The 26,463-nt window shown below is 53.9% G+C and overlaps 1 protein-coding gene across 2 annotated transcripts in view; it reads left to right on the forward strand.

The window, feature by feature from the left end:
- PIWIL4 (piwi like RNA-mediated gene silencing 4) overlaps positions 1-26,463 on the forward strand; it is a 62,952-nt gene that overhangs the window by 23,596 nt on the left and 12,893 nt on the right. For both annotated transcript variants that reach the window (XM_071212306.1, XM_058289506.1), the window contains exons 4-12: positions 3,754-3,968; positions 8,389-8,510; positions 9,992-10,072; positions 11,475-11,669; positions 13,645-13,756; positions 16,514-16,637; positions 19,643-19,760; positions 21,820-21,931; positions 24,846-25,030. In XM_071212306.1, coding sequence (XP_071068407.1) covers positions 3,936-3,968; positions 8,389-8,510; positions 9,992-10,072; positions 11,475-11,669; positions 13,645-13,756; positions 16,514-16,637; positions 19,643-19,760; positions 21,820-21,931; positions 24,846-25,030 — 1,082 coding nt within the window. In that variant the 5' untranslated portion in view covers positions 3,754-3,935. The remainder of the gene's footprint in view (positions 1-3,753; positions 3,969-8,388; positions 8,511-9,991; positions 10,073-11,474; positions 11,670-13,644; positions 13,757-16,513; positions 16,638-19,642; positions 19,761-21,819; positions 21,932-24,845; positions 25,031-26,463) is intronic.

Here is a 26,463-nt window from a genome sequence, read left to right on the forward strand (position 1 = left end):
GCAGATCAGTGTTTTTCAGACATTTTAAAAAATCATGCCTCAGGGTAAGAAAAGGTATATTATTATTCAGCACACACATCCAGATAACACACCGCTGGAGCAGAAGCTTCGTGAAATTGTGCTTTCTTTCCTACATGCAAAGCGCGCTGGTGCCCTTTCTTCTATGTAGTCTTTCGTTAAAATCTGGTTCAAACCACTTAGTGCCGCACACGTGGGCCATGGCTGCAGTTTTAAAATACCAGTTACCGCTAAGAGCCTGGTTAGCTGTGACTTGTAGCATGACATTGCTCTTTGTCTATTAATATGAACAATGAAAATATTGCTTTTAAGAATCTGAGAGCATAAAAGAAAACTTTTCTTTAACTGAAAAAGCATCATGATGACTTGTTCCTGCCAGACATATACCATGGGTCGGGGCTGGGAACTGCCAAGGCATATAGGGGACTGTTTTTTTTTTTTAAGAGAATTTGCACATTTACATAAAAATCATGCAGAAAGTACAGAGTTCCCATATTCCTCTCCACATGCAGTTTTCCTTGTTACTAATGCTTTGTTTTAGTGTGGTACTCTTACTACAATTAATGAAACAATATTATTATAATTCTATTATTAACTATAGTCCATAGTTTATTTTAGGGTTCACTGTGTTGTATAGATCTATGGTTTTTAAAAATTCTTATGTGATAACATACATGCAACCTAAACTTTCCCCTTCTAACCATATTCAAATACCCAATTCACTGGTGCTGATTGCACTCAGTGCTGTGCTAACATCACCAATGTCCATCGCCAAAATTTTCCATCCCCTCAAACAGAAACTCTATACCAATTAAGCATGAACCCCCCATTTCCACCCCCACCCAAGCCCTGGTAATCTGGATTCTAATTTCTGGCTCTGTAAATGTGCACATGCTGATTCTTTCATGAAGCGAGATCATACAGCATCTGTCCTTTGTGTCCAGCTTATTTCACTCACACGATGTCTGCAAGTTTCATTCATGTTGTCACAAATCAGAACTTTATTCTTTGTTAGGACTGAAAAAATAGTCCACTGTGTGGATCTGTCACATTTTGTTTGTCCATTCACCTGTGGATGGCCTCTTAGGTTGCTTCCATCTTTTGGCATTTGTGAGTAAAACCACTTCACTGTGAACACACGTGTGCCAGTATCTGTTTGCATCCCTGATTTCAATTCTTTTGGGTATTCAGTAGACTGAGATTGCTGGGCCATGTGATAAGACTGTAGTTTTAGTAGTTGCCCTTCTAGTAGGTGTAAAGTGGTCCTTGTGGTTTGGGTTTGCACTTCCCTAATGGCTAATTTTTTTTTTAATTTTTAAATTTTTTAAATATTTATTTTTCTCCCCTTCCCCCCATTGTCTGCCCCCTGTGTCCATTCGCTGTGTGTTCTTCTATGTCCTCCTGCATTGTCAGGCAGCACTGGGAAACTGTGTCTCTTTTTTGTTGTGTCGTTTGGTGTGTCAGCTCTCTGTGCGGCGCCATTCCTGGGTGTGCTGCACTTTTTTTCACGTGGGGTGGCTCTCCTTGCGGGGTCCACTTCTTGCGCTTGGGGCACACCTACCTGGGGGTACCCCTGCGTGGCACAGCACTCCTTGTGCGTGGCAGCACTGTGCGTGGGCCAGCTCACTGCATGGGTCAGGAGGCCCTGGGTTTGAACCCTGGACCCTCCGTATGGTAGGCAGACACTATCATATGAGCCACATCTGCTTCCCTTGATGAAGTTCAGTTTATCTATTTTCAGTTTTGTTATTTGTGCTCTTGGTGTCAAGTCTAAGAATTCGCTAATACAAAGTCTTGAGATAGTTCCCTATGTTTTCTTCTAAGAGTTTTTAGTTTTGGCTTATATTTAGGTTGTTGATCCATTCTGAGTTAATTTTTGGTGTGGTGTGAGGTAGAGGTCCACTTCTTTTGCATGTGGGTGTACAGTTTTCCCAGGTCCATTTGTTGAAGAGGCTTTTTTTTCCCCGTTGAGTAGACATGGTGCTCTTGTCAAAAATCAGCCGGGGGAAGTGGATGTGGCTCAAGTGATTGAGCTCCCGCTTACCACATGGGAGGTTCCAGGTTCGGTTCCCAGTTCCTCCTGGAGAGAATGAGCAAGGTGGTGAGCTGATGCAACAAGATGGCGCAATGAGAAACACAAGGAGAAGACATAATGAGAGATACAACGAAGCAGGAAGCAGAGGTGGCTCAAGTGATTAGGCGCCTACTTCCCACACGGGAGGTCCCAGGTTCAGTTCATGGTGCCTCCTGAAAAAAAAAGGAAGATGAGCACATAATGAACAGACACAGTGAGTGTGAGCAATGACGAATGGGAAGAAATCAATTAAAAATAAATAAATTGGAGGGAAGCGGATGTGGCTCAAGCAGTTGGGTGCCCACCTACCACATGGGAGGTTCCAGGTTCAGTTCCCTGTGCCTCCTAAAGAAGACGAGCAGGACAGCAAGCTGATGCGACTGGCTGGCGTGGTGAGCCGGAGCAACAAGATGATGCAGTGAGATGACACCACAAAATGACACAAGATGATGCGACAAAGCGATGACACAAGATGATGACAGACACAGAACAGACATGAGCGCAGAACAACAAGGCGGGGGAGAAATAAATAAAATACTAAAATCAGTTTGGGAGCAGAGGTGGCTCAAGCAATTGTGCGCCCTCCTCCCACATGGAAAGTCCTGGGTTTGGTTTCTGGTGCCTCCTAAAGAAAAAACAAGCAGACAACAAGCAAAAAACAATGAGCAAAAAAACCATGAGCAGACAACGAGCAACAACAATGAGGAAACAGATGAAGGAGGCTTGGGGGGTGGGACTCTGTGGGCCGCATTGCGGGGGTTTATTTCTGGACTCTCAGTTCAGTTCCGCCGGTCTGTGTGTCACACATGATACTTTTTTCCCCTCACCACCTCTGGGCTCATGTTTCCACTTTGTTCATGAGGAAAGCAAAGGTGCACCTGTTTCGTATTGTTCTTTCCTAGAAGACAAAAACTGGTGATTCCCCACGGGGAGAAGCGAAAGTCCTCCTTGGTGCCCTCTGGAGTCTCACCTGGGCAGAGCTTACACCTTCCTGACCTCTGGCCCCACCCTCCTTTCCTCCTGTAAACCTGTAAGATGGGAGTGACAATTCCGTGGTGGGCGGGTTCCGGGAAGCGCACGTGGGCTCTCTGTGCCTGCAGGAACTAGAGCCCACCAAGCTGCCTCCACGCAGGAAAGGGCCTGGCTCCGCTCTCCCCCCTTCCCTGGACCTGGTGCCTCAGCAGGACAGGCCTGCAGCCTGCACACTGGTGGGAAACAGGATTTTCGGAATACAGTAACTTGATTATCTGAGTTAGGAGAGGTCGAGGATGGCATTCATGGAAAGAACTGGGCGGTTTCTTTACAATCGGAGCAGCACCTGAAAACACCGCTCAGGCGGATCTGAGCTGCAGAGTCGAGCTGGGAGGCTTGAGGGCGAGTCCTGGGGAAGCCGCGCTCAGGGGAGCCTCTTGCCCCCGAAGGCCAGCGTCTGCCGCGGGCTCTGAGAGGAGCCTGCTCCGTCCGTCTTCTCTTGACTCCCAGCGGTGCTTTCAGGACTGCAGAAGGTTCTGGGGGGAGGGGGGAGGGCTTGTTCCATCCCTGAACAGGAGTCCTCGTTTTTCAACTACGACTATGTGTATGCAAAATACAGGTTTTTTAAACAATGCAGTTACTATTAACATGGGGTGATTTTGTAAAAAATTTTTCTTCTGTTTCCTTAGGTTCCAGTGGAATACCTGTGAAGCTGGTCACAAATCTCTTTAATTTAGATTTGCCGGAGGACTGGCAGCTATACCAGTATCATGTGACCTTTGTTCCAGATTTAGCCTCTCGAAGGCTGAGAATTGCCTTGCTTTATCGCCATAGTGAGCTTTCCAACAAAGCAAAAGCATTTGATGGTGTCATGCTTTTTCTCTCACAAAAGCTCAAAGAAAAGGTATAGTACGATTTATTTTTTTGCTGTATGTATGTCACATGTATATTTATACAATTATATACATTTAAAGAGTTGATTTTTCTGACATTTGGAATGAGTGTTTCCCTCACTCCTTTCTTCAAAACCATTCCCTTGCTTGAAAACTAAAAGTCTTCCTATTTAAGACTCATCAGTAATTGATTTCTTAATTAAGAAGCTGATAGTCTGGCCTTTTAAAAACAAGAGCTGTGATGTGAGCACTGCTGTTCAGCTGCTTTTATTTGAGGCAGGTACTTGAAATGGGCATTTGACACTCCCCAAATCAGCAAGGCCCTGAGAGCATCTTTCAGCCTCTGGCTTGCCTTTAACTTGCTCTTGATTTATCACTTCCCTGCAATTGTGGCTCTATATGCAAATAACCTTACATCGATCGCTGATTTTAAAACGGCCATTTTTCCTTTTTCCTATATTCCAGTTTATGAAATATGAGTTATCTGTCAGTTTTAAGAGTTTTTTAATGGTGTACCCACTGGAAATGGCAATTGCACATTTCATATTCAGTATCCATTTTTGTATACCTTTAACATTTCAATCCTAAAATAAAGATGCTGGAATTGATATCTTGATCATATGCTTTGTTCCAAAACAAAATTAAAATTGCAACAAGAAAAAGAGACGCAGATTCTGTAGGAAAATTAAGCAGGGCATTGTGTTAAAACTTTATGCTTCTGTCCCCGTCCAGCGTAATCCTTCAGTTCAGCATTTTGAAAGGATGGTGTCAGTAGCACAGATTTAAGGCTTTAGACTTCAGGCAGATCTTTATGAATTTACTCAAGGAATGCTCTCCTGAGCACACTTGGGGCCTTGATCCTTCTAGGAGATCCTGGGATTTATAGGAGCTACTCATGTGGTTATTTCTCTGAATCTGGAACTTTAACGTTAGAACATAAGGTTAAATATAAGAACTTGGAAAATCAGGATCTGTAACTTTAAAGCATTTTCATTCTTCAAAAGTCCCTTTTGATGCTTCAGTGTTTTGTCCTGTGACCACCAGATGTTGACATGCTGATATGGCCTTTTCGACTAAAATGGTCTATTTCAAGTGTACAGTTGGAGCATCGTGTTCTTGTGGAAACGCGCGTGGTGCTAGCGTAGAGCCTCGGGTGTGTTGACTTTCTCCCGTGTACCCACAGAGCCACCCTGCTTCAGCTGTGCCTAAGCAGGGGAGAGAGGCTCGACTCTGCAGGTGACGGGGGAGGCTGTTGCTGTCCTCTCGTTAAAACGAGTGTGCGGCACGTGCCAAGCTCCTCTCGTTTTGGGGCCTGGAGTCGAACGAGGAGGCGGAGAGTGGGGCGACTGCTGAGACGTGGTGTGACGAGCAGCCTGTCCGTTTAGTTCCCAGCACGGGCGACGCCTGCACAGCTGCGGCTGCCTCGTGCTCCGCAGCCTGTGAACGGCACCAGGGGCAAGAGGACGTTGTGGCCTCGGGGAGCACCGCCTTCTCACCTCTTCCCTGACCTCAGGGTTTGCCCGGGCCTCACCCTGCTCCCCACCGTCCCCCCCACACTTCAGTGGCTGATTTCAGTTGAAACGGCCCCTCCACGCGCCCTGGCTCCCCTCCCACACGGCGCCGGGAGTCTGTCCCCCAGCCCCTCGGGGCCCCGGGCCGCGCTGCTCTCGCTCTGGCCACCTGCACCTTTCCCCGTGCGCCGGGTGCGCTTCCACGGGGCCCCAGGTGCCCGGCGTGGCGTTACCTCCAGGGAGGAAACGGGTAAATGAGAGTTTCTTCTTCTCAAGAAGCTCCAGTTTTGCTTCGAGGCCGAGCCCCACGCGGGAGCCGTGGGCAGTGCGGCGTGGGCCTGGGGACGGTCACTCTGCTGGGCCGGCGCTGCCCGAGTCCCCGGCAGGCACTCCCTGGAGGAGCCCAGCATGTCTCGAGTGGATGGGACACAGCCGTGCGCCCATGGCAGCTGTGCGCACGCTCAGGCCGCGTCGGTGGTGCGCTCTGCTGCCCTTGACCTGCTCGCTCCCATGTAGCCCTCACAGCGGGGGTGCAGAGGCTGGGGACGCCCCGAGGTTGCCACTGGAGTTTGCGGGGTGCAGCAGTGACTTCCAATGGGGACGGGGGCCCTCCTGGAGGGAGTGACGGTCTCTGGAGCGGGACTTGGGGCGCAGGAGCGGGTGGGGCGCTCCCCAGGCAGAGGAAAGAAGGCGGGAAGGGGCAGCGATGGCAGGGAGCCTGCTGTGGTGGGTCGTGGTCCTCGTGGCCCAGGGGCAGGGGGGGATTGGGGGCTTCAGGTGTGCTGGGGAGTGGAGCCTGTTCCCTGGGTCCCCAAAGCCCCCGTGAGAGAGACCTCATCAGAGCGTGTCGCTCCAGCTCCGCCCTCGTCCCCTGCCCGCTTCTCAGGGGGACCCAGAGACCAGCCCAGCCCGTGGGGCTGACTTGGGCAGGAGGGAGATGGGCCGGGGGTGAGGCGGGCAGGAGGGGAGGCGGGCAGAGGGCGAGGTGGACAGGGGTCAGGGTGGGCTGGGGGGCAGGGTGGGCCAGGGGCGAGGCAGGCAGCAGCAGGCCCTGCTTGGTGCTTCCCCTGCGGTGTCTCGTTGAATCTCCGTGACCTGCCGCCCTCGGGCAGGCGAGGAAGGTCTTAAGGGGGCAGCGAGGACCTGGCTGCAGGTCAGGGCCGCCCGAGGAGAGGCCTGGCTCGGTCAGACCCCAGCCTGGAGGTGGACGCGCTGCGGCCAGTGGGCGGAGGGGAGGAAGGGTACGGGGGGTCCGCGGGTCCAGCTGTGGACGCAGGAGGTGCCCGTGGCGGTAGCGTTGGGTGGGCGAAGTGGCTGGGACGGGGGCGATGGCACACGGGAGCGTGCGGGTCAGGGGGTGGCGCCACCGACGCGACCTGCTCCCCGCCCCCTCGTGGTCCTGCTCGAGCCCCCGCCTCCCACAGCCTCCTGGAGGGGGGTGAGCAACACCTCCGCAGCCCACCTCCATCCTCCCCAGGGAAGGCGCCCCGGGCCCGCGCTCGTTCCATGCACAGGCTCCTCCCGCCGAGCACGCCTGGGTCAGCCAAACACAGTCAAGGCCACGTCCAACCCTGGGTAGGGGGAGCGCACAAGGCGTCCCTTCTCATGAACTGACCTCTGCAGTTCTGACGCTTTTGAAAACTCCCCGGCCATCGATGGGCACTTACGGCCTATTTGTTCCTTCTTTTATCTCGTCGTTTTCTTGTTCTCCTGAGCCCTGGCTGTGCAGCTGGGACTGATGGACGCCGGGCCTGGCCCTTGACGCTGCTCGGCCGTCGCTCTGGGCGAGAGCCGCCGGGCTTCCTCGGGCCCTTCGCAGCGGCGGTGACCTCCGACCGCCCCCCTGCTCTCCTGGGTGGGAGGCGCCATGATCCTGGAGCGCAGGCTGCCCAGCCGGCTTGGGGGGTCCTTGAGGCCCCAAAAGTGGGCACGCTGTGCACACTGCTGTGGACACGGAAGCGAGTGGGAGTTCTCTAACTTTCAGACTCTCGGCGTCCTGTGTGGCTCCCCTCCCCACCCAGGTCAAGGACCACTGCTCCGGGATTCTCCTTGGATCGAGACTTTGAACGACGACTCCAGCTTCGATTCTTCCTTAGGAAGTTAATAGATGGGAGCAGATGTGGCTCAAGCGGTTGGGCACCTGCCTCCCACACAGGTCATGAATTCAGTTCCCGGCTTCTCCTGAGAAAACAGAAACAAACAACAAGCAAACGACAAAACCCCCTCGAGAGATGATGTGGCTCAGTGGTTGAGTGCTGGCTTCCCACATATGAGGTCCTGGGTTCAATCCCTGGCCCTGGTACTTTGGAAAAAAAAATGAGGAGAGATTTGTTCATTTTCTAGGATTAGCAAGATAGAAGAACCTCTAAACGTGTTGTAACAATCAGTTTGTTGATCACATACCAACACCTGCAAGCTTGTTGCTGTTAATTTGCATTAAATTGCAGTGACTTTCTAATATCTATGCTCTGCACATTTGGGCATAATCTGTAAATTGCATTTTTTTCTCTCCCCTCCCCGCTCCAGTTGTCTGTTCACTGTGTCTATTTGCTGCGTGTTCTTCTTTGTCTGCTTCTGTTGTTGTCAGCAGCACAGGAATTTGTGTTTCTTTTTGTTGCATCATCTTGCTGCATTAGCTCTCTATGTGTGCGGTGCCATTCCTGGGCAGGCTGCACTTTCCTTCACGCTGGGCAGCTCTCCTTATGGGGTGCACTCCTTGCGCGTGGGGCTCCCCAGCACGGGGGACACCCCTGTGTGGCACGGCACTCCTTGCACGCATGAGCACTGCGCATGGGCCAGCTCCACACGGGTCAAGGAGGCCCGGGGTTTGAACCGTGGACCTCCCATGTGGTGGACGGATGCCCTAACCACTGGGCCAAGTCCGCTTCCTAGATGGCATATTAACTACTTCTTTTCCCAGGTCACAGAATTATCAAGTGAAACTCAAAGAGGCGAGATTGTGAAGATTACGGTCACTCTGACGAGGGAGCTGCCGAAAACTTCCCCTGTGTGCATCCAGGTTTTCAATATCATCTTCAAAAAGTGAGCTAGTTTAAATGCGGATTTATTTCAGGCTAACGGTGCATTTAAGTGTAGACTGTGGGTGTTAAAAGGGTCAGCCACTTTGTGGCCAGCGTGCCAGCAGCCCTGCCGTCTCAGGGACAGCTTGTCCTGCACTATCCCAGGAGCCCCTTACACACATGGCCAGTTGTGCGCCACGCCCTTCCACACGTGGGCAGTTGTGTACCACGCCCCTTACACACTCGGGCAGTCGTGTACCACGCCCCACACACTTGGGCAGTCGTGCCCCACTCCCTTACACACTCGGGCAGCTGTGTACCACATCTTACACATGGGCAGTCGTGTGCCACGCCACCCGTCACAGGTTCTTGCCTGTGCAAAGGGCTGTGATCCAGAGTTAGTCAAGCTGAAACCAAAAACTTGTCTCCCCGGAGCCGGGTGCCTCTTCCTTGTCCTTTTTTTTTTTTTTTTGTTCTCCTGCATCCCAGATTTACAGCCCAGCGTGTTTGCTTTAGTAGGTGAAGGACCGTTTTCCCTCACGCCCTGATTTGGGACGTGGCAGGGCGCCGTCTTCTCTGCCTTTCAGGCGCGGGGCAGAGGGAGCTGAGGGGGGCTGTGGGGGCTGAGGGGGGCTGAGGGGAGCCGTCCGGTGTCTCCTCAGACTGGGCTGGGGTCCCTTCAACCTCATCTGGGGGTGGATTGCGACAAAACGCAGATCCCTGGCTCCTCAGCAGACCCAGTAGATTGGAATTTTCCTGGAAAAATCTACATTTCCGCATGGCACGAGGGTACTGAAGGCTACCGCGCTTCCTGCGTGCTGCGGACGTGGGGCGACAAGGTGCTGTGTCAGGGGCTGCGGTTGCACGTGGGGTCTGGCTCTGCTGAGTGGGCACGCGGGGACGGCCCCACTGCAGCATGCTGCTGGCCAGCGCTGACCCGACGCCGTGCCAAGCGTCCCGTCTCCCGGGCCGTGTCCGGCTCTCCAGGAGCCCGCCTGGCACTTGCCCTCCTGAGGCCGCGCTGGCGCAGCTCACGTGCGGAAGGCACTTTCCCTCCCAAAGCTCTTCCGCGTGAGGCGCAGGCGCGCTGCCACCTGCCGCGCTGATGAGGTGGGGCGAGGCTCCCACGCCGTGGGCACCCCCTGCGCCCCCTGCGCCCCCCTGCACGGGGGCATTTCAGGTTCCAAAGCTGGGTCCGTGCTGGGGGGGCAGCCGTGCTCTGGCCCGGCTTGCCTCGCCCACGGGGTGGCAAGTGCCCCCCAGCTTGCCTTTGCAGCGAAACAGAGACAGAGAGTCACCTCGGCGTGTGGTTCCCAAATGCAGAGCCGTGCTGGTCGTCGTCATATCATCCCGTGTGTACTCGTGTCTAACCCTTCCAGGCCTGTGAGAGCGAGCGCTGTCTGCTCTCTGTGTTTCCACCATTGTTTTCAGCACTGACATAAAATTAGAATTACACTGTCGTTGATGATATTTACCAAAGATTCAAAAAAACTACCCTTGCAGGATCTTAAAAAAGTTGTCCATGTACCAGATTGGACGGAACTTCTACAATCCTTCAGAGCCCGTGGAAATCCCCCAGTACAAGTAGGTGTATGTACGTTGTCGGTTACTTAGAAATTGTTAGAACACCAGCGACGTAATTTACCACGCGGTGTTTTACCGTCATGCCTCCCGGGGGAGGCTCTGTGGTGTGAGATGTAATGGAGTTTTGTGATTTTGGGCTTTTTTTAGTAGAATGGTGAATGCCAAGGTGACGCCATCAGTTTGCTTTCTGTTGCTATTGTGCTAGAGCATGCTCATAAATCCTAGAAGGAATTCAGAACCTGAGTTTCCGTGTATGATAAGTGATGAAGAGTAGGCTGTATCGTGTCACATCACACAGCCGGTGCCATCCTGCCAAGAGGCGGGCGGCCCAGCCAGGGAGGTGGTTGTGAAATCGCCAGTGTAGTGGACACCAGCCCGACTCCCCTGGTAAAGAGGTGGGTGGGTGCCCAGGGTGTCCCCCTGAACAGGGAGCGGGGTCAGCCGGGCCTTGAAGCGGTGTTACCCCGTCGGGGTCTTTAGCCTTTGCCAGTGGAGGAGAAGCAACTGGCCCTCCCTGTGCCCAAGGCAGCACTCCAGCCCCCCCGAGAAGCCCCCCAGGTCCAGGCCGCAGCGGGAGAGCACAGCGCCCCGAGCTGCCTAGTGGCCCGGTGACTCGGCGCCGCGCAAACAGGACCTGGAGCGACTGGCCAAAGCGTCTGTCCTTGGAGACGTCTGTCTGATCCAGAGCTTTCCAGCGTCTGACACTCATGCGGTGGAAAGGAAAGGGGCTCGGTTCTCTGCACGGGGGACACTGCCGCCTTTCTCCTCAGTCTCCCTTCTAAGCCCTGCTGCCCTCCCTTCTGCGTGTCTGTTTCCTGAACCTGCGTGAGGTCCTGCTGGGAGGGCACGTGAACCTACCAGTCCGCAGTGTGTTCCCCGCCAGGGGCGGTTTGGCCCCCAGGGGGCCTTGGCAGCGCCTGGGGCAGTTTCGGCCGTCACAGGTCGGGGTCTGCAGCCGGCATCTGGCCAGCGGAAGGCAGGGACGTGCCGAACGCCCACAGGAAAGCACTGTCCAGTCCAGCGCATCCCCAGTGACAGTGAGAGGCCGCTGCGCAGGAATGCAGCTTGGGGGGTGTATGTTTAACACTAGGTTTTCAGTTGGCAACTGGAAGAAACCAGCAAGTAAAATCTACATGATTAGAAAGTGAAATCGCCGTGATAAGGGTTCCTGTGGTTCCAGCGCACCGTTTTTTTTTTTAATTTTTTTGAATTAAAGTTAATCGATCACAAAGAATGTTATATTAAGAAACTTAGGAGGTTCCCATATCACCCACTCCCCATCCCCCACCCCATCATTTTGTAAATTGTATTTTTTTGAAGATACATATATCTCAAAAAATGTTACATTTTAAGAACACGAGGTTCCCCCAGTGCACCCTGGTAAACGCTGCTCTTTTGTAAGGTTGTCGCTGTGGCCCGGGTTCGCCGTCTCCGTGTCCCAGTTTGAAAGCAGGCTGCAGCTCAGCGCCGACGTGAGCTACAAGGTCCTGCGCAGCGAGACGGCGCTGGAGCTCATGGCCGGGCTGCACCGGGCGGCCGGGCCGCGCTTCCCCCAGGCCTGCGAGCAGCAGCTGCTGGGCCGCGTCGTCCTCACCAGGTGAGAGCCTGCCTGCGAAGCCCTTCCTCCAGGCCGGATGCGGCGGGCGGGACAGGGTGGCCTCGGGCGTGGGCGGGCGCAGCAGCCTTTGGCCTGTTAGGAGACCTGCTGCCCGACAGCCGGAGTCCACGCTTCCCAGGGGGCTGCCCTGCCTTCCCCCTCACACCCTGCTCGCCCCCCACCTGCTCCCTGCTCTCCCCCCCACACCCGCTCCCTGCTCCCCCCCACACCCGCTCCCTGCTTTCCCCCACAACCGCTCCCAGCTCCCCCCACACCCATGCCCTGCTCCCCCCACACCCACTCCCTGCTCCCCCCACACCCGCGCCCTGCTCTCCCCCTCACACCCGCTCCCTGCTCCCCCCCACACCCGCTCCCTGCTTTCCCCCACACGCGCTCCCTGCTCCCCCCACACCCGCTCCCTGCTCTCCCCCCACACCCGCTCCCTGCTTCCCCCCCACACCCGCTCCCTGCTCTCTCCCCACACCCCCCTCCCCCCCACACCCGCTCCCAGCTACCCCCACACCCACGCCCTGCTCCCCCCACACCCACGCCCTGCTCCCCCCCACACCCACGCCCTGCTCCCCCCACACCCGCGCCCTGCTCTCCCCCTCACACCCGCTCCCTGCTCCCCCCCACACCCGCTCCCTGCTTTCCCCCACACGCACTCCCTGCTCCCCCCACACCCGCTCCCTGCTCTCCCCCCACACCCGCTCCCTGCTTCCCCCCCACACCCGCTCCCTGCTCTCTCCCCACACCCCCCTCCCCCCCACACCCGCTCCCAGCTACCCCCACACCCACGCCCTGCTCCCCCCCACACCCGCTCCCTGCTCCCCCCCACACCTCCCTGCTCCCCCCACACCCGCGCCCTGCTCTCCCCCCACACCTGTGCCCTGCTCTCCCCCACACCTGCTCCTTGCCCCCCCACATCTCCCTCCAGATCCCTGCTCTCCCCCCATACCTGCTCCCTGCTCTCCCTCCAGGCTCCCTGCTCTCCCCCCACACCCGCGCCCTGCTCTCCCCCCACACCCGCGCCCTGCCTTCCCCCCACACCTGCTCCTTGCTGCCCTGCACCCACCTGGACTCACCGCCCAGCCCGCCTTATGATTTTCTGCTCTTTCTTACAAAACCCAGCTCACAGGGTAGCGCCTTCTGAAGTCTCCCGTGCGCTGGTTGGACTTAACTGGCTCCTCTGCGCAGTGATCTGTAGTGCTTGGCCCACAGCCCCTTCAACCCCTTCACTTCCTCTCACGGGTTCTGGATGGGGCGTTGGACCCAAGCCCCCCCTCTAAGAGCAGGTCCTGGAGGCGGGCCTCGTCGTCTTTGCAGCCGCGGGCGCGCGGAGCCGGGTTAGACGAGGTGGATCAGGCGCCTTGAGTTCTGAAAAGCTCGTGGTGTCCTGCTGCTGGCCAGGAACACTGCCCTGCGGGGAGGTCCCCGTAAAGGTGGTTTTCTGGATTGCGTGGAGACCACGGTTGGCTCCTCGTGGTGCTTCCGAGCCACACCTGGCCAGGCCAGAGCCCCGAGCGTCCGCTGTGGACTGTCCGTCCGGCGGCTGGGGCAGCCAGGCAGACCCTGCACCCGGTGCTGAGCTGAGAGGAAGCTTCTGCTCTTTCCCGGGCACCGGACGTGCATGGTGGGCGGCCTTCCTGCCAGAAGGACCACCCCGAGGCCGGGAAGTCTGAGCGGCCCCGGGAGCCCATGGGGAGTCTTTAGCTCTGAGGAGGGAGGCGCTGGAGCGAGCGTCTGTGGAGGAGAGAAACGGGATGGTCCAGGGACTTCCCACCGACCGGCTGGACGTGGAGGCAGGGCTCCTCTCAGATCAGAGCCGTCGTGAAGACGACGCGGCTGCGCTTCCGCTGCGGTGGCTCAGGAGTTGTGGAATCTCTCTCACACTTTGAATGAACGTTTGCTGAAAGAGCAGTTTGTCTGGTATGATGTGGGGGGGAAGTATGTTACTGTTTCTTGTGTTTACCAGATACAATAACAAAACCTACCGTGTGGACGACATCGACTGGTCGGTGAAGCCCACCCACAGCTTCCGGATGCGGGACGGCACTGAGCTCACCTATGTGGACTACTACAGACAGGTGGGCTGCGCACCGTGGCCCCCTGCCCCGTCCCCTCGCCGCCACGTCGCTTCCCAGGGGCGAGGCCAGCGGGCGAGCCGGGTTGGGCTCGGTCCTGCCCTGACGCTGTCCAGCGCCGGGACCTCAGGCGGGTGAAGAATCCTCCCCGTACCTGCTTCCTCGGGGCGGGCGGGGCAGTGGGTCCGCTGTGAGGACCACACGGGTGCGTGGACAGTGCTGGTGAAGAGAGGGCCCGTCCAGAGCTAAGTGGACGGTAAACGAAGGTGCACACGGGCCACGGCTGTGCCTCGGTGCAGGTGGTGTGGCGGCACACTGTGGCGGGCAGAGCAACCCTGGAATGTGAACCTCAATGTGGCTAAAAGGGGAAGAGTTAGATTGTATATGGGCCTGGAATAAAAATTTTTTAAATAATCCAATGAACTGCACGGCACCAATAGCGAACCCAGTTACATGGACTGTGGTTAATCATAGAATGATAAAAATGGGCTTTCCTCAGTTGTAACCAACGTACCACGAAAGCAAGGTGCTGCGAGAAGGGTGGAATACGCGAATCCTGTATTTAATGCATGATTGTTCTGTAAACCCACAACTTCTCAAACTTAAATAATAAAAAAAACTAAGTCACTTAAAAGAAGGCAATACAAGTATCCAAACCACTAGAATGGAAGATGGTTAGAATCAGGGGAAGGACGTTGGTGCCAGTTACCTAGAAACAATTCAAGAGTTGTAACCCAAGCTGAGTAATTGCAAATGTGATAGTTATGCTAGTTCTACTGCATATCAGTTTGTATGATTTGCAAAACAGTAAACGAAGAAAACACCTGGGTTCCTTAGGTGCACGTGCTTTCCGCCTTCACTGCGCCTTCTTTGCCCTTAGAGACGCCTCCCCATTCCGTCCCAAGGCCAACAGGTGCCCGTGCCAGGCTGCGCCCGTTCTTGGGCTCATGTCCTGCCGCAGTCGGGTGGGCAGGGGGAGGACGGACCGAAAGTGGTGCTCATCTCTAGGCTGTCCTCCTCTCTGTTCCAGGAAAGGAGCACTCAGCTGTTAAGTGACCGATTTCCAAGGTGGAAGGCACTGGTCCTGGCCTTCACGTTTCTCTGTTTTATCACCTGGGAGCAGCTACGGGCCGGGTTCTTGGCCATCCTCCGGCCGCACCAGCTCCCTCTCCCCGGAACGCCCAGGCTCGGCCGAGCGGCCCTGGACGCGAGCCCACGCGCTCCTCCAGCTCCTGCCCGCAGCTCCTCCCTGGCGGCTCCGAGCTGCTCTGCTGGCCCCACGGCTCGGAGCCCTGCTTCCCCGTGGGCTGAGCCCCGCCGGGCTGGTTTCCAGTTTGGGGGCTGTAGCTTCTCACGGTGTATCCTCGTCTCTGAGGGGACAGACGATCACATCTATCATTTGCTGAGATTAAATGCGGAAACAATGCTGGCGCGTGGTTCCCTGTGCTGCTCCCCTCTGCTCTGCGGTGACGCGCGGGGCGTACGGGCAGCGCTGTGCACGCGATGTGGGCTGCATCAGTGCCGTCACATGGAAAACCTCCTTGGACACACGTTTCTCTGCGCTCAAAGCGTTAACTGCTTTTGTGTGATCTGTTTATCTTTTTTTTTTTAAAGACAATTAGAAAGTAAATAAAAATAAAAAATCCCCAAAACATTAGTTGCAGTTGCCACTCTAACTGCGATTCCCAAAGTCCTCTTTGAAACAGAGAAACTCTCCTTTCTTGCTCAATTATAATTATCAATGTTATTTGTATAGTGACCAGCATTTTGTCAATTATAATTACAGTTGTTCTCAGTGTTGACTTTCCCGGAAATGAATATTAATTGGAAACTTTGCCATTGGAAGATAAATGAGTTTTTGGCACGATGAGAAGGTTGAAATTCAAGTTTAGGGAGGGAAGGAGGGGAAGCGCCAGCAACTGCAGGGGCTTGTCCAGCGGCAGCGGGCTCCCGCTCGCGTGGGCACCGCCTTCAAGCTGTGCGACGAGGAGGCGGCAGTTCTGGACGCGCTGAAGCTGACTCGTGCTTTGCGTAGAGATTTGGATGAGCTTTCAGGGGTTGCAGTGATGCTGGGGGTGGTGTTTTTCCCTCACTTGAGTTGTAATTCAATAATTTTCTCAGCTTTTGCCAAGAAACCTTTGTCATCTCTTGCCACAATAGAGATACAGCTGTTGTTTCTTAAAAAAAAACTACCCTCATTTCACAGACAGGGAAAGTTGAGTCGTAGGGAGGTTAAGTAACGTCCCCAGTGTCACAGTTCAAGCAAGTCTGCCCGGGGTTCGAACTGGGAATCAGCTTCACGGTTGTCAGCCTCCGAATGCCCCCGTGGCACCTACCATCCTGGAAGTTAGGGCGACTCGCGCTGCCTTGGAAAACCCGTGGTTGACCCCGCGTGGCCCTTGCCCCGTGTTTAGGTGTGAGCAGCATGAGCCGAGGTGCTCGGTGCTGTGGCTCTTCCCCGGCCACCCCAGCAGAAATGCTGGTCCAGCTCGCTGCGATGCGCAGGGCAGCGGGCAGCGGGCGGCCACTCTGGGTCCAGGTGGGACCGGATTCGGGCAGGGAGGTCACTGAAAAACTAAAAGGGAAAAGTAGAAGATGTTGCGTTATGCAAGATAACGGTTAAAACGACAAAACCAGCCCTCAGATGGAGAGGGCCTGGGAAGGAGGCAGGGTGAGCGGCGCTTCTCGGCGATGGGGCATTAGCCAGGTGCTGTGCTGAGCTCTCCGTGTTCACGTGCCCGCGTTCATCTTGGTTTCCAGCACTACGACATCACCCTGTCGGACCTGAACCAGCCGGTGCTCGTCAGCCTGTTGAAGAGCCGCAGAGGGGACGACACCGAGCCCCGCGTCGCCCACCTGCTGCCTGAGCTCTGCTTCCTAACAGGTAACGTGCTCGTTTTCTCACCTGCTTGGCTCCTGGGCACACCAGGTGCTTAGCAGTGGATGGCGCTCCTCAGGTGAGCCGAGCGGTAGCCACCCAGGCAGGGCGCCCTCAGGTCGTGCATCCACTCAAGGCACCTGCAAGCCCAGCAGTGGAGCAGAGGAGAGCGCGCCCGCCGACGTTGTTACCACCTTAGCAGCGCTCTGACTCCTTTGTCCACTAATCGCTTAGATGTAAAACAGGCCCCAGATAGTGTCCTCAAACCCAGGTCTTGTTCCATCTGTCACAGTTCCCTAGGACGTATCAGACACGACTTGACCAATTCTCTTCATATTATTGACCCTGTTTGCACGGGGCCGAGATGCTCTTCCTTTAGCGTGAGCCCCGGGAGGCGCCTGGCTGTGCGGCAGGAGCTGCAGCTGGAGCGTCTCCGTGCTGTGCATCCGGTTAAGGCGGGAGGCAGACGCTGCTCCCAGGTGTGCCTCGCCGGGATCAGCTAGAATGCGCTTGTGCCCGCCACGCACTGAGAAAACTTAGGCACAACCCTGCGGAGAGCAGGGCCCAGTGCCACTGGGGCCCAGGGCTAAGGATGCCCAGTGCCGAGGGGGCCCGGTACCGAGGGGACCGGTGCCGAGGGGGCCCAGTGCCGAGGGGGGCCGGTGCTGCTGGTGCCCGTTGCCAAGGGGGCCCGGTGCCGAGGGGGCCCGTGCCGAGGGGGCCCGTGCTGCTGGTGCCGAGGAGGCCCGGTGCCGAGGGGCCCGTGCTGAGGGGACCCTGTGCCGAGGGGGCCCGGTACTGAGGGGGGCCAGTGCTGCTGGTGCCCAGTGCTGAGGGGCCCGGTGCTAGGGGGGCATCCACTGGACGCAGGGCCCCCTCCAGCCCCAGGGCCTGCTGAGCACCGCAGCGGGGCAGGTGTGGCCGAGCGCCTGAAGGCTGTGGGCATTGGGCTTCAAGGCCAGTGCTAAGAAAGCAGGGACCTTTCAGTAAGTTTTTTTTTTTTTTCACTTTGATGGCATGTTGAAGGATAGTATTTTGGATATATTGCTTGAAATAGTAAATGCTGTTTAAAATGATTCACCTGTTTCTTTTTTGCTGTATAAAGTTGGCTGCTGAACATTTAAAATGACACTCATAGCTTGCACACATGGTGACTCTTACTCACTTTATTTTTTTTCATAAGGATATTTTTATTAAACATAAGGAAAGTACAGCTACAAACAAATACATGACTTCTTCCAAAAGGCCACATTGTGATAAAATATAAACACCTAATATTCAAGGTTGGTTTGCCTGTTTCAAAGTGCTGTACTTTTTCTACCTTGAGAATCACCCATTGCTCTTTCAGTATAACTCCAGCACTGTTGTCAGGTAACACGGCAAAAGTGTATATATGGGCAACTCATCTGAATTGTCTTTCAAATATGATTCCCAGGCCCACCACTTCCAAGTACAGCTACGTCGATAAGAGGCGCAGCTGCAGAGCCGGGAGCTAAGACTGGATTCCCATCTGCCCTTCTGGTTCTAGACTCTGCTGTATCTTTAAAACACGGTGTTACATTTGTGGCTAGTTGGTCCTTCCTGGTGAATCTAGAGGTTTCATAGCATGAACAGAAAGCTTTCCTAGTGGGACAGATGGATGAGATTGTTATTAGAAATTTAACAAAAAGTTCTGAAAATAACTGTTAAGCAGTCTGTTGATTTGGTTTCAGAGGTGTGGTGGGAACACTTTTCGATCCCCTCCAAGCCATCCATTCATCCACCTAGTAACTCTTCCCTCATCTTCAATGAAAAATAGCTCCATTTCTTCCTTTTTGATACCCAGGATGCTTCCCATCAATCTTTTTTTTTTTTAATTTTTATTGAATTGTCTTTTTTAAAAAGATTCTTAGATCACAAAAATTTTCTATTAAAAATATGAGGTTGCCTTGTTTTTTGATGTGTGAAAATGTCCAATGAAGAAATTTCTCACTAGAACTTTGTCTACTTTTCTTTCTGTGCAGTTTACGGAACACATCAATTTCTTTTATACATCATCCAGCACTTCCTGTTGGAGCTCATCTTCTCTTTCAAGTTCTTCAGTTAGTTACTCCTTCAGGTCTAACTGTTCTGTCAGTCTCCATGCTGAGCCCAGGGCAGCATTTGCTTCATCCAGACGTTCCTGGAATGACACCAGTTTTCCTTCCAGATTTTCAGCCATTTTCTTCCATTTACCTTTGAGCCAAATTTCCTTTTAAACCCAATATATCTACTTTTTTCTTTGATTACTTGTGATTTTGATATCATATCCAAGAATCCACTGCCAAATCCAAGGTCATGGAGGTTTCCTCCTGTTTTCTTCTGAGAGTTTGTTGGGTTAGATGTTTTATTCATGTCGTCGATCCATTTTGAGTTAATTTTTTACTATGGTGTAGAGTTCAGCCTCATTCTTTTTTCCGCGTTGACATCCCGGTATCCTAGCACCATTGACTGAAGAGACTCGTCTCCCCCCAGTGAAGGGTCTTCGTATCCTTGTTGGAATTATTTCCCCATCAATATATGGGTTAATTTCCAGACTACACAGTGGATGCTGAGACTAAGCCTTGTCGAAATATTCTTGACACTGGAATTTATTGTCTTTTGAGGAAAAATCCGCATAAGGAAATCAAAGCATGCTTGCTGGCTTTGTCTGGAGAATCATTCTGGTTCCATCTCCATAATTCTCAGCAATTCCACCCCGAGAAATCTATCCAAGACCAATGAACGTGTCTGTGCGATGATTCCTAGGGCAAGTGCACGGCAGCCAAAACGCTACCCGGCGGGGGCACGGGCGGGGTCCCTGGGGCGGCCGAGCGCTCCGCAGCCCCCCACCCTGGCCGACGACAGGCCCCTCCTGCCCTCGGGGTCCCGGGGGGCACCCCGGGAACACCCAGCAGGGCCTCCCAGATGCGCTCTAAGTGAGGGCCTCACACTGTCGGGCCGGGTGGGGTGGCACAGCAACTGCTCAGTTCTCGCTTTGGTCGGTTTCCCAGGACTCACCGACCAGGCAGCCTCGGATTTCCAGCTGATGAAGGCTCTGGCCCAGAAGACGCGCCTCCCGCCCTCGGACCGGCAGCAGCGCCTGGCCCGGCTGGCCGATGACATCCAGAGGTGCTGGGCGGGGGCCGGCAGCGGGAGGCTGGGTGCTCTCGTCGCCCTTCCTTGCAGTGGCCCGGGGAGCGCGTCTGAGCCAAGGGGCCGAAGGGACGGGGTGCACCCACATCGCCTGTCCTAACTGAGGCTCGGGATGGAATCTAGAATGAAGAAAATATTTCTAGTTTCTTAAAAAGCTGTTTGATTACCTCGGGCTCCCAGGATTCAGGTCCAGTCACACTAGAGCGCAGCGCAGTGTCCACGGGGCACTGACCGCTAGACGACCAGGTCCAGTCACACTCGATCGTAGCACGTGTCCTCAGTGCGCTGACCACTGGAGAACCCCAGGGTGCCCCAGCGTTCATCTCCACATTCGGGGACCCCCCGTCCTTGTTCTCTGGTCCATCTGTACCCCAGTTGGCCTCCGGCCTTCGATGAGAGTCTTTTGTGGTCTGTTAGGGAAGAGGGGCTGCTCCTTGGTTCTCCCCCTGCCCCTCTGTCCCTCACTGTCCAGCGCTGCAGCCGTCAGCCCTACGTGGCTCCTGCGCATGTGGAATGAGGCAGTGCCCCGTGCTGAAGTAACGCTTCAGACATACTTGGTTAAATGATGCACATTTTAAAAAATAATCTCACTTGTTTCTTTTTATACTTTTTAATGTGGGCTTTAGGAAATGTAAAAGTGTCTATGTCACTTGCATTATATCTGTTTTGGACAGTGTAGTTCTAGAATATTATTTTTCCTTTAAAAGAATTTTTAAAAAGTAATCCTGCTCATAGAACCATTTGGAAATTTATATGAGTAAAAAAGTATGTATGCATACACTAGTAAGTATATGTTCCATAAATGAATGGATCATAAATTAAAGGTATTCATGTATCTTCTCTAGATATTTTCAAACAAATACAATCACCTTTTAGGAAAATGCACAGTATGTACATCTTGTTTGGTAACTTGCTTTTTCCACTTAGTGGTGTTTCTTGAACCTTTCCGCGTGACAACTGCATCAGATCGAGTACTGGGCTCTTTGTTGTCACTCCACGTCCTTTTGTCTGGGCTGCGCAGCCTCGCGCCCCCGGGGGGTTTCCCTCTGCTCCCAAGACGCAAGCCTGGATGGTCAATCTTCCCACCCACCTCCTTGCACTCCCTCACCCTGTCCTGACCGTCTCGTCTGGGGTGGACGGAACCTGAGGCAGACCCTTGTGTCCCAAGCACGCTACTGCTCAGAACGCACTCAACACTGGGTGGAAACCCGCGGCGACGGCGCGTGTCAGGAGGCCCTACCCGCCGCCTCTGGGGCCGTTTGTTTGCCAGGCGCCGGGCAAGGAGGCCATGAGAGGACGCTGTGGCGTGATTCAGGGGCAGACCCGAGGAGGACTGCAGCCTGGGTTCCAAGGCCGCGCTCCGGAGAGGGCGCCCTGGCCTGGTGCTGAGCCGCTCTCGCCGCACAGCGCGCCTTGTACCCTGCATGCCCCACGGAGCCCCTGCGGCTCAAGTCTTTCCTCTCCTTCCCTCGTCATCCTCATCCACTCCCCAGGCAGCAAATTCCCATGTTCCCAGAAGACGGCTTCCATCCAGGGGCTCCACGTCTCTTTCCCAACATGCTCGTTAACGGAGCTACGGAATCTCTCGTTAGTTGAGCACTTAGTACACGGCAGGCACCATGCAGAATTGTCACATTTAAACCCACCCTGTGAAGCAGCTCCTTTTACAATCCCCACATCTACCACTGCAAGTACCAAACAAGGCTCTGAAAGATCCCACCGCGTGCCTGCTGAGGAGTGAATGTCGGAGTGGGGCCCTCTGGCTCTAAGGCCCTTTTTTCTAACCACTGTGCCACACTAGAAGCCTGTCCCTGATCCTGAGAACCCGAGAGGGTGAAGTATGTTGTCCTTTCAGAAAGAAACTGGTCAAAAACAATTAAGAATAGCCTCGTGGGTGTGCTGACGAGTAGGGAAATGGGGGAAATGGTGAATGTAGGAAAAATAAGCCCCTGAATTAGTTACAATTATCTCTCTAAGGATTAAGTTCTTTAAGAAATTATCACTTTACTAATTTGAAACTCAAATCTATCAACAGAAACAAGAATGCTCGTTTTGAACTAGAGACCTGGGGGCTGCGCTTTGGATGCCAGACGTCTCTAACTGGCCGTGTCGTGCCTTCGGAAAAAATACTAACGCAAGACCACGTAGTAAGTGCTGTGGCTTCTTTCATTTAAACGTCCCTGCTCGATTACGTGTGCGCTGATGGTTGACCGCGTGCTCGTGGGCTCGTCCGGCTCCCCTGCCTCGCTGGAGCCTTGTCCCTGCCCTCCGCCGCCTCGAGCCCCCTGCGTCCCTCTGCTCCGAGAGTGTCTGCCTGGGCTTCGTGTCTCCCGGCAGACGTGATTTAGGGGAGTCGGTGTGGCGTAGCGCCGCGTTCTAGGATGAGATAACTTCTGTCCAGGACGTGCCCAGCTCTTACCGGGCTTTGTCCTGCTCTTGTGCCATTACAAGCCCAATCCACAGCACTGGGAAATGCAGCTGGTCCCTGCTGCCGACTCGGTGCGCGGCTGTGTCTGTCAATCCCGGGCTTCAGTTGAAGAAACAAGCCTGGTTCATGCAGAAAATTGTGCGTTGTCTTCTACTTTTCCCTTCTGTTTGGCCCATCTTTGAAATCAAGGGCATATCATTTCATTTTTAAAAGTTCTCTTCTTGCCTTTGATACAACAAATAATAAAGCTACATTAATTTTAGTAAATGACAAATGTTTCATTTCGGCAGGATTCTCTTAATCATTTCTTTTTGCTCATCTTTCTGAATAGCCAATATTTTTATTGGAGAAATGGAGGAAAAAAATTTTTTAATAAATTTTTTCATGTTTAAAGAGGCTCTAGATTACAGAAATGTTACACAAGAAATATAAGGGATTCCCACATACCCTACCGCGCCCCACCATGCTTTCCACATTAACAACACCCCTCACTAGTGTGGTGCATTTGTTACAATTGATGAGCACATGCTGAAACATTGCTTCTAACTATGGACTGTGGGTCACATTATAGTTTACAGTTTGTCCTGCACAATTTTGTAAGTTATGACAAAATATTTGGTGGCCTGTATCCGTCACTGCAGTGTCTTGCAGGACAACTCCAATGTCCCAAAACTGCCCCCATATTACACCTGTTCTTCCCTCTCCCATCCCTCAGAACCTCTGATGGCTACTGCCTTTATATCAATGGTAAGAGTTCTTCCATTGCTAGAATAATAATAAATCTCCTTTAGCCCATTGTTCATTCCCCATCTTGAGGGCTTGGGGCGGTGATGCCCACTCTACCTCTAATTGAGAGGGGGCTGTGATCCCAGGGGCAGGTGGATGGGACTGTTCCTTGCGGCTGCAGACTCTCTCTGTTCCTTGGGATGGGTGTTGTCCATTATCATCTCCTCGTTGGTTGTCCTGGGTGAGTCCAGTGACCTGGAGAGCAGGTGTTGCAACTCTGCTGACATTCAGGGCTCAACTGGCACAGGGGTGGACCAAAGGTTCAAGTCTCTGGGACATTTATTTATCAAGTGTAGTGCTAATTATGGGTTCAAATAAAAGGGGCAGAAGAGCCATGTGTACAGAACCTGTAAATGAGTCCAACTCTGTTCCACTGGGGAGTGTGAACTCCAAGCCAGGGCCCTGGCAGGTGCTGGATTCCTGAGTCTCTGCCCTGCCTGTAGTGTCGGGGTGTCTCCGGAGCCCTCAGGAGCCCCCTGTTTGGGGAGGCATCTGTGTTGGCAGTCGTGAGCTCCTGCTGAGACATGCGTAAGCGTAACCTCTGGGATGACCTCCCGACCCACTTGGATGTCTCTTAGCTGTAAAGACTCATTTGTATTGACCATTTTCCTCCTTTTGGTTGAAAGTAGCTGAAAAACTGCTTGTAAAAACAAAACAAACCATTTTGAAGTCCTGAAAAAAGCAGGCCCTTGGTTGGGAAGCTAGGTTTCGGTCCAGCATGTGAAGTGGGACGGAAGCGGTCAAGTGCATCCGTTTCCACTGTCCGCGTGGCCAGAGCCACGCCGCCGGGTGGAGCCCGGCCTCTGCAGAAGGGGAGCGCGGGAGCGCGGCCTGGGGTGGCGGCTCGCCTCCGTAAGGCTTCTCCACCCAGGCCCCTTTCTGAGCTCGGCCCGGAGCGGGTAAACCGGAGGGTCCAGGCTTGGCCCACGGGCTGGGGGTCCCTGCATCCTCTGAAAGGTGGGAGTGGGGGGCTGTGTGGCCTTCCTGTCCCGGCCAGGGAGGAAGGAGGGACCGGCCCAGCCTGGCTCCAGGCGAAGGCCCCTCTGGCCGCCTCCCGAGGCTCCGTGAGGCTGGCGGGGGACGGAGCCTTGGCTGCGCCCACCTGGGCCCCAGCCTCCTGGTCAGGAAAGCGGGGGCTGGGAGGTTCCCTAAGCGTGGAAGAGCCTCGGACTCCCCGGGGACGGGCAGGCACTGCCTGCTCGGAGGGCCCGCGGGGCCTGGCTCAGCCACCTGGCCTGCCGCGCTGCCCGCCCCTGCTGCCCCTCCCGGGCATCTCTGCTGTACCCAGGCCCGGGGCCGGGGCCGGTCCGCCCCACCCTCCCTGTCGGACAGGAAGCCGCCCGCCTGGCTCCCCAGAGTGGGGGGCTGTGCCCCCTCGGGCTTAGCTCCTCCTGGTCTGACGAGGGGTCCTGGCCGCCCTGGGGGTTCTTGAAAACGAAGGTGCCCTGATGAACTCGTGCCGTGACCCCGGGACCCCGGACGCCTGAGGTGGAGGGAGCAGGCGGGGTCCGCGGTGAAGCCGGGGTCCTCAGTGCTGGAAAGCAGCCCCGGGGACCCTGACCCAGACCTGTGCCCGCTCTGGGGGTGACACGGCCGGGACCGCTGCTCCGTCCATGCACAGCACCCACGTCTGCTGGCCTGGGGGGCCAGTGGTCCAGCCCCCCTGCGTTCTGCTCCCGAGGTGTCCGCGCTGCCTGAGCTCGAGGCAGAGTCCAGGATTCTGGACAGTTTCCGCCGAGGACGGGGCAGCAGAGCGTCCTGGAGGGCTCTGGGCCGCGGGCCATCGACGCTGCCCTCCCTGAAGTCCTGTTGGCGCCGGCTCAGTCTCTGCACGTTCTTGTTCTCAGTGTCAACCTGCGTCCGCTGCTGACTGGTCCAAGGACATGCGGAACTGCAAGATCTTGAGTGCCCGGTCCTTGAGCAAGTGGTTGGTGATATGCAGTAGCAGAGGCGAGGACGTGAGCGAGGGCTTTCTGAGCTGCCTGAGAAGAGCTGGGGCCTCCATGGGGTTTAACGTGGACTACCCCAAAATGTGAGAACGTGCGAAAATCATCCCCAGTTATGTCGTGTAGCATTTGGTTTGGTTGGAAAGTAGGAAATAATGGCTGGCATCTCCACCAAAATTTACCTCAGTAAAGTTTCCTGTTATAAAGTGCAAAGAAGTGGCTCTAAGTAGATAGGATTTGTAATGTTTACATTTTTATAGGTTAACATATATTTGCGTTCATCTTTTTAAGTGTCTTTTCCCAATCCTTCATAGATGATAGTGCCTCAATCTTTTCGGTAAAGCTGGGATACAAATCCTTAAGAGGTCTGTACATTGCCTTCTCGATATTTCCTAACTCTTTCATATCAGTTATTTATAAAACTTAACAGTTAATAGAATATTAAAAACAAAGTTTGCATTTCTTTATTTCTTTGATAGATTTTATGTATTAAAGTTTAATGTAAAAATAAATCTGAAATAATCCTTTCTGATTCTGTTGCTGTAGCATAAAATTAATCACTTAGTTTTCTGAGAAAACTTTGTCATTCACCTATCCTTTGAACATTTATTGAGCTTCTACTAAGAGCTAAATGTTGTGCCAGTTGCTGGGGATGAGAATGGGCAGTTGCTTTGGGTTTAGGAAGGGACACATACAAACACAAACTCAAAATTAAATATTGTTTTGCTTTAGACAAGCCACTTTATTAGACCTGATATGCTTGGAAAGAGAAAATAGTCTTTTTTTTTCTTGAGAAATGAAAATGTCCTAATGGCAGGGTGGCAAGTTGTTCTTTAACACATGGTTACTAATTAATTACAGTAGCAGTGCCAGCATTGTTGAAAACCACAGATATTCTCGAAGTCTTTTTTTTCACCATAGCTTAGAATTCTCCTCCCATCAAATCACTCAACAAATTGCCAGGTTTGCGTTTCACCTGTTCTAGCTTCTTTTAACTCACGAACTATTAAAGCAAAAAAAGATTAATGGACGGAGCCAGGTCAGCGGCTCAAGGCTGCCGTCAGAGGCTCTCCCCGCACCGTCCCTGAGCGAGCCAGGGCCACGTTCTCTTCTGGGCCTGTTTTGTTTGAAAACCCACATTTCCCCCCAGTCTTTTGTTCTCGCGAAGTATCCGTTTACCTGTTAGAGCTATGTGTAAAGCTTCTCTCGTCTAAAACATTTGCCTGATGATTTTAGAAGGAACGGATGGCAAGATACCTGCTGAGTCCACAGGCAAGAGATTGACCTGGAAATGTCCCAGCCCTGTGGGTGCTTAAACAATGTGCAGGCCACTCGAGAGTGACCAGGAGGTTGTCCTGCCACCTGCTGGGGAGTTTTACAAGGTCACTGGGCATTGGGACGGTCTGGTCACAGCTGCATGAGACAGCCCGATTCTAAAGAAAGTAGACTTGCCCGTTCCTGTGTGGGGGATTGTTTTCTGTAGCCCGTGGTACCTAACATGTCAGCACGGTAGACAGTT

This window comes from Dasypus novemcinctus, chromosome 27 (genome assembly GCF_030445035.2).
Source record: "Dasypus novemcinctus isolate mDasNov1 chromosome 27, mDasNov1.1.hap2, whole genome shotgun sequence".
Lineage (NCBI taxonomy): Eukaryota > Metazoa > Chordata > Mammalia > Cingulata > Dasypodidae > Dasypus > Dasypus novemcinctus.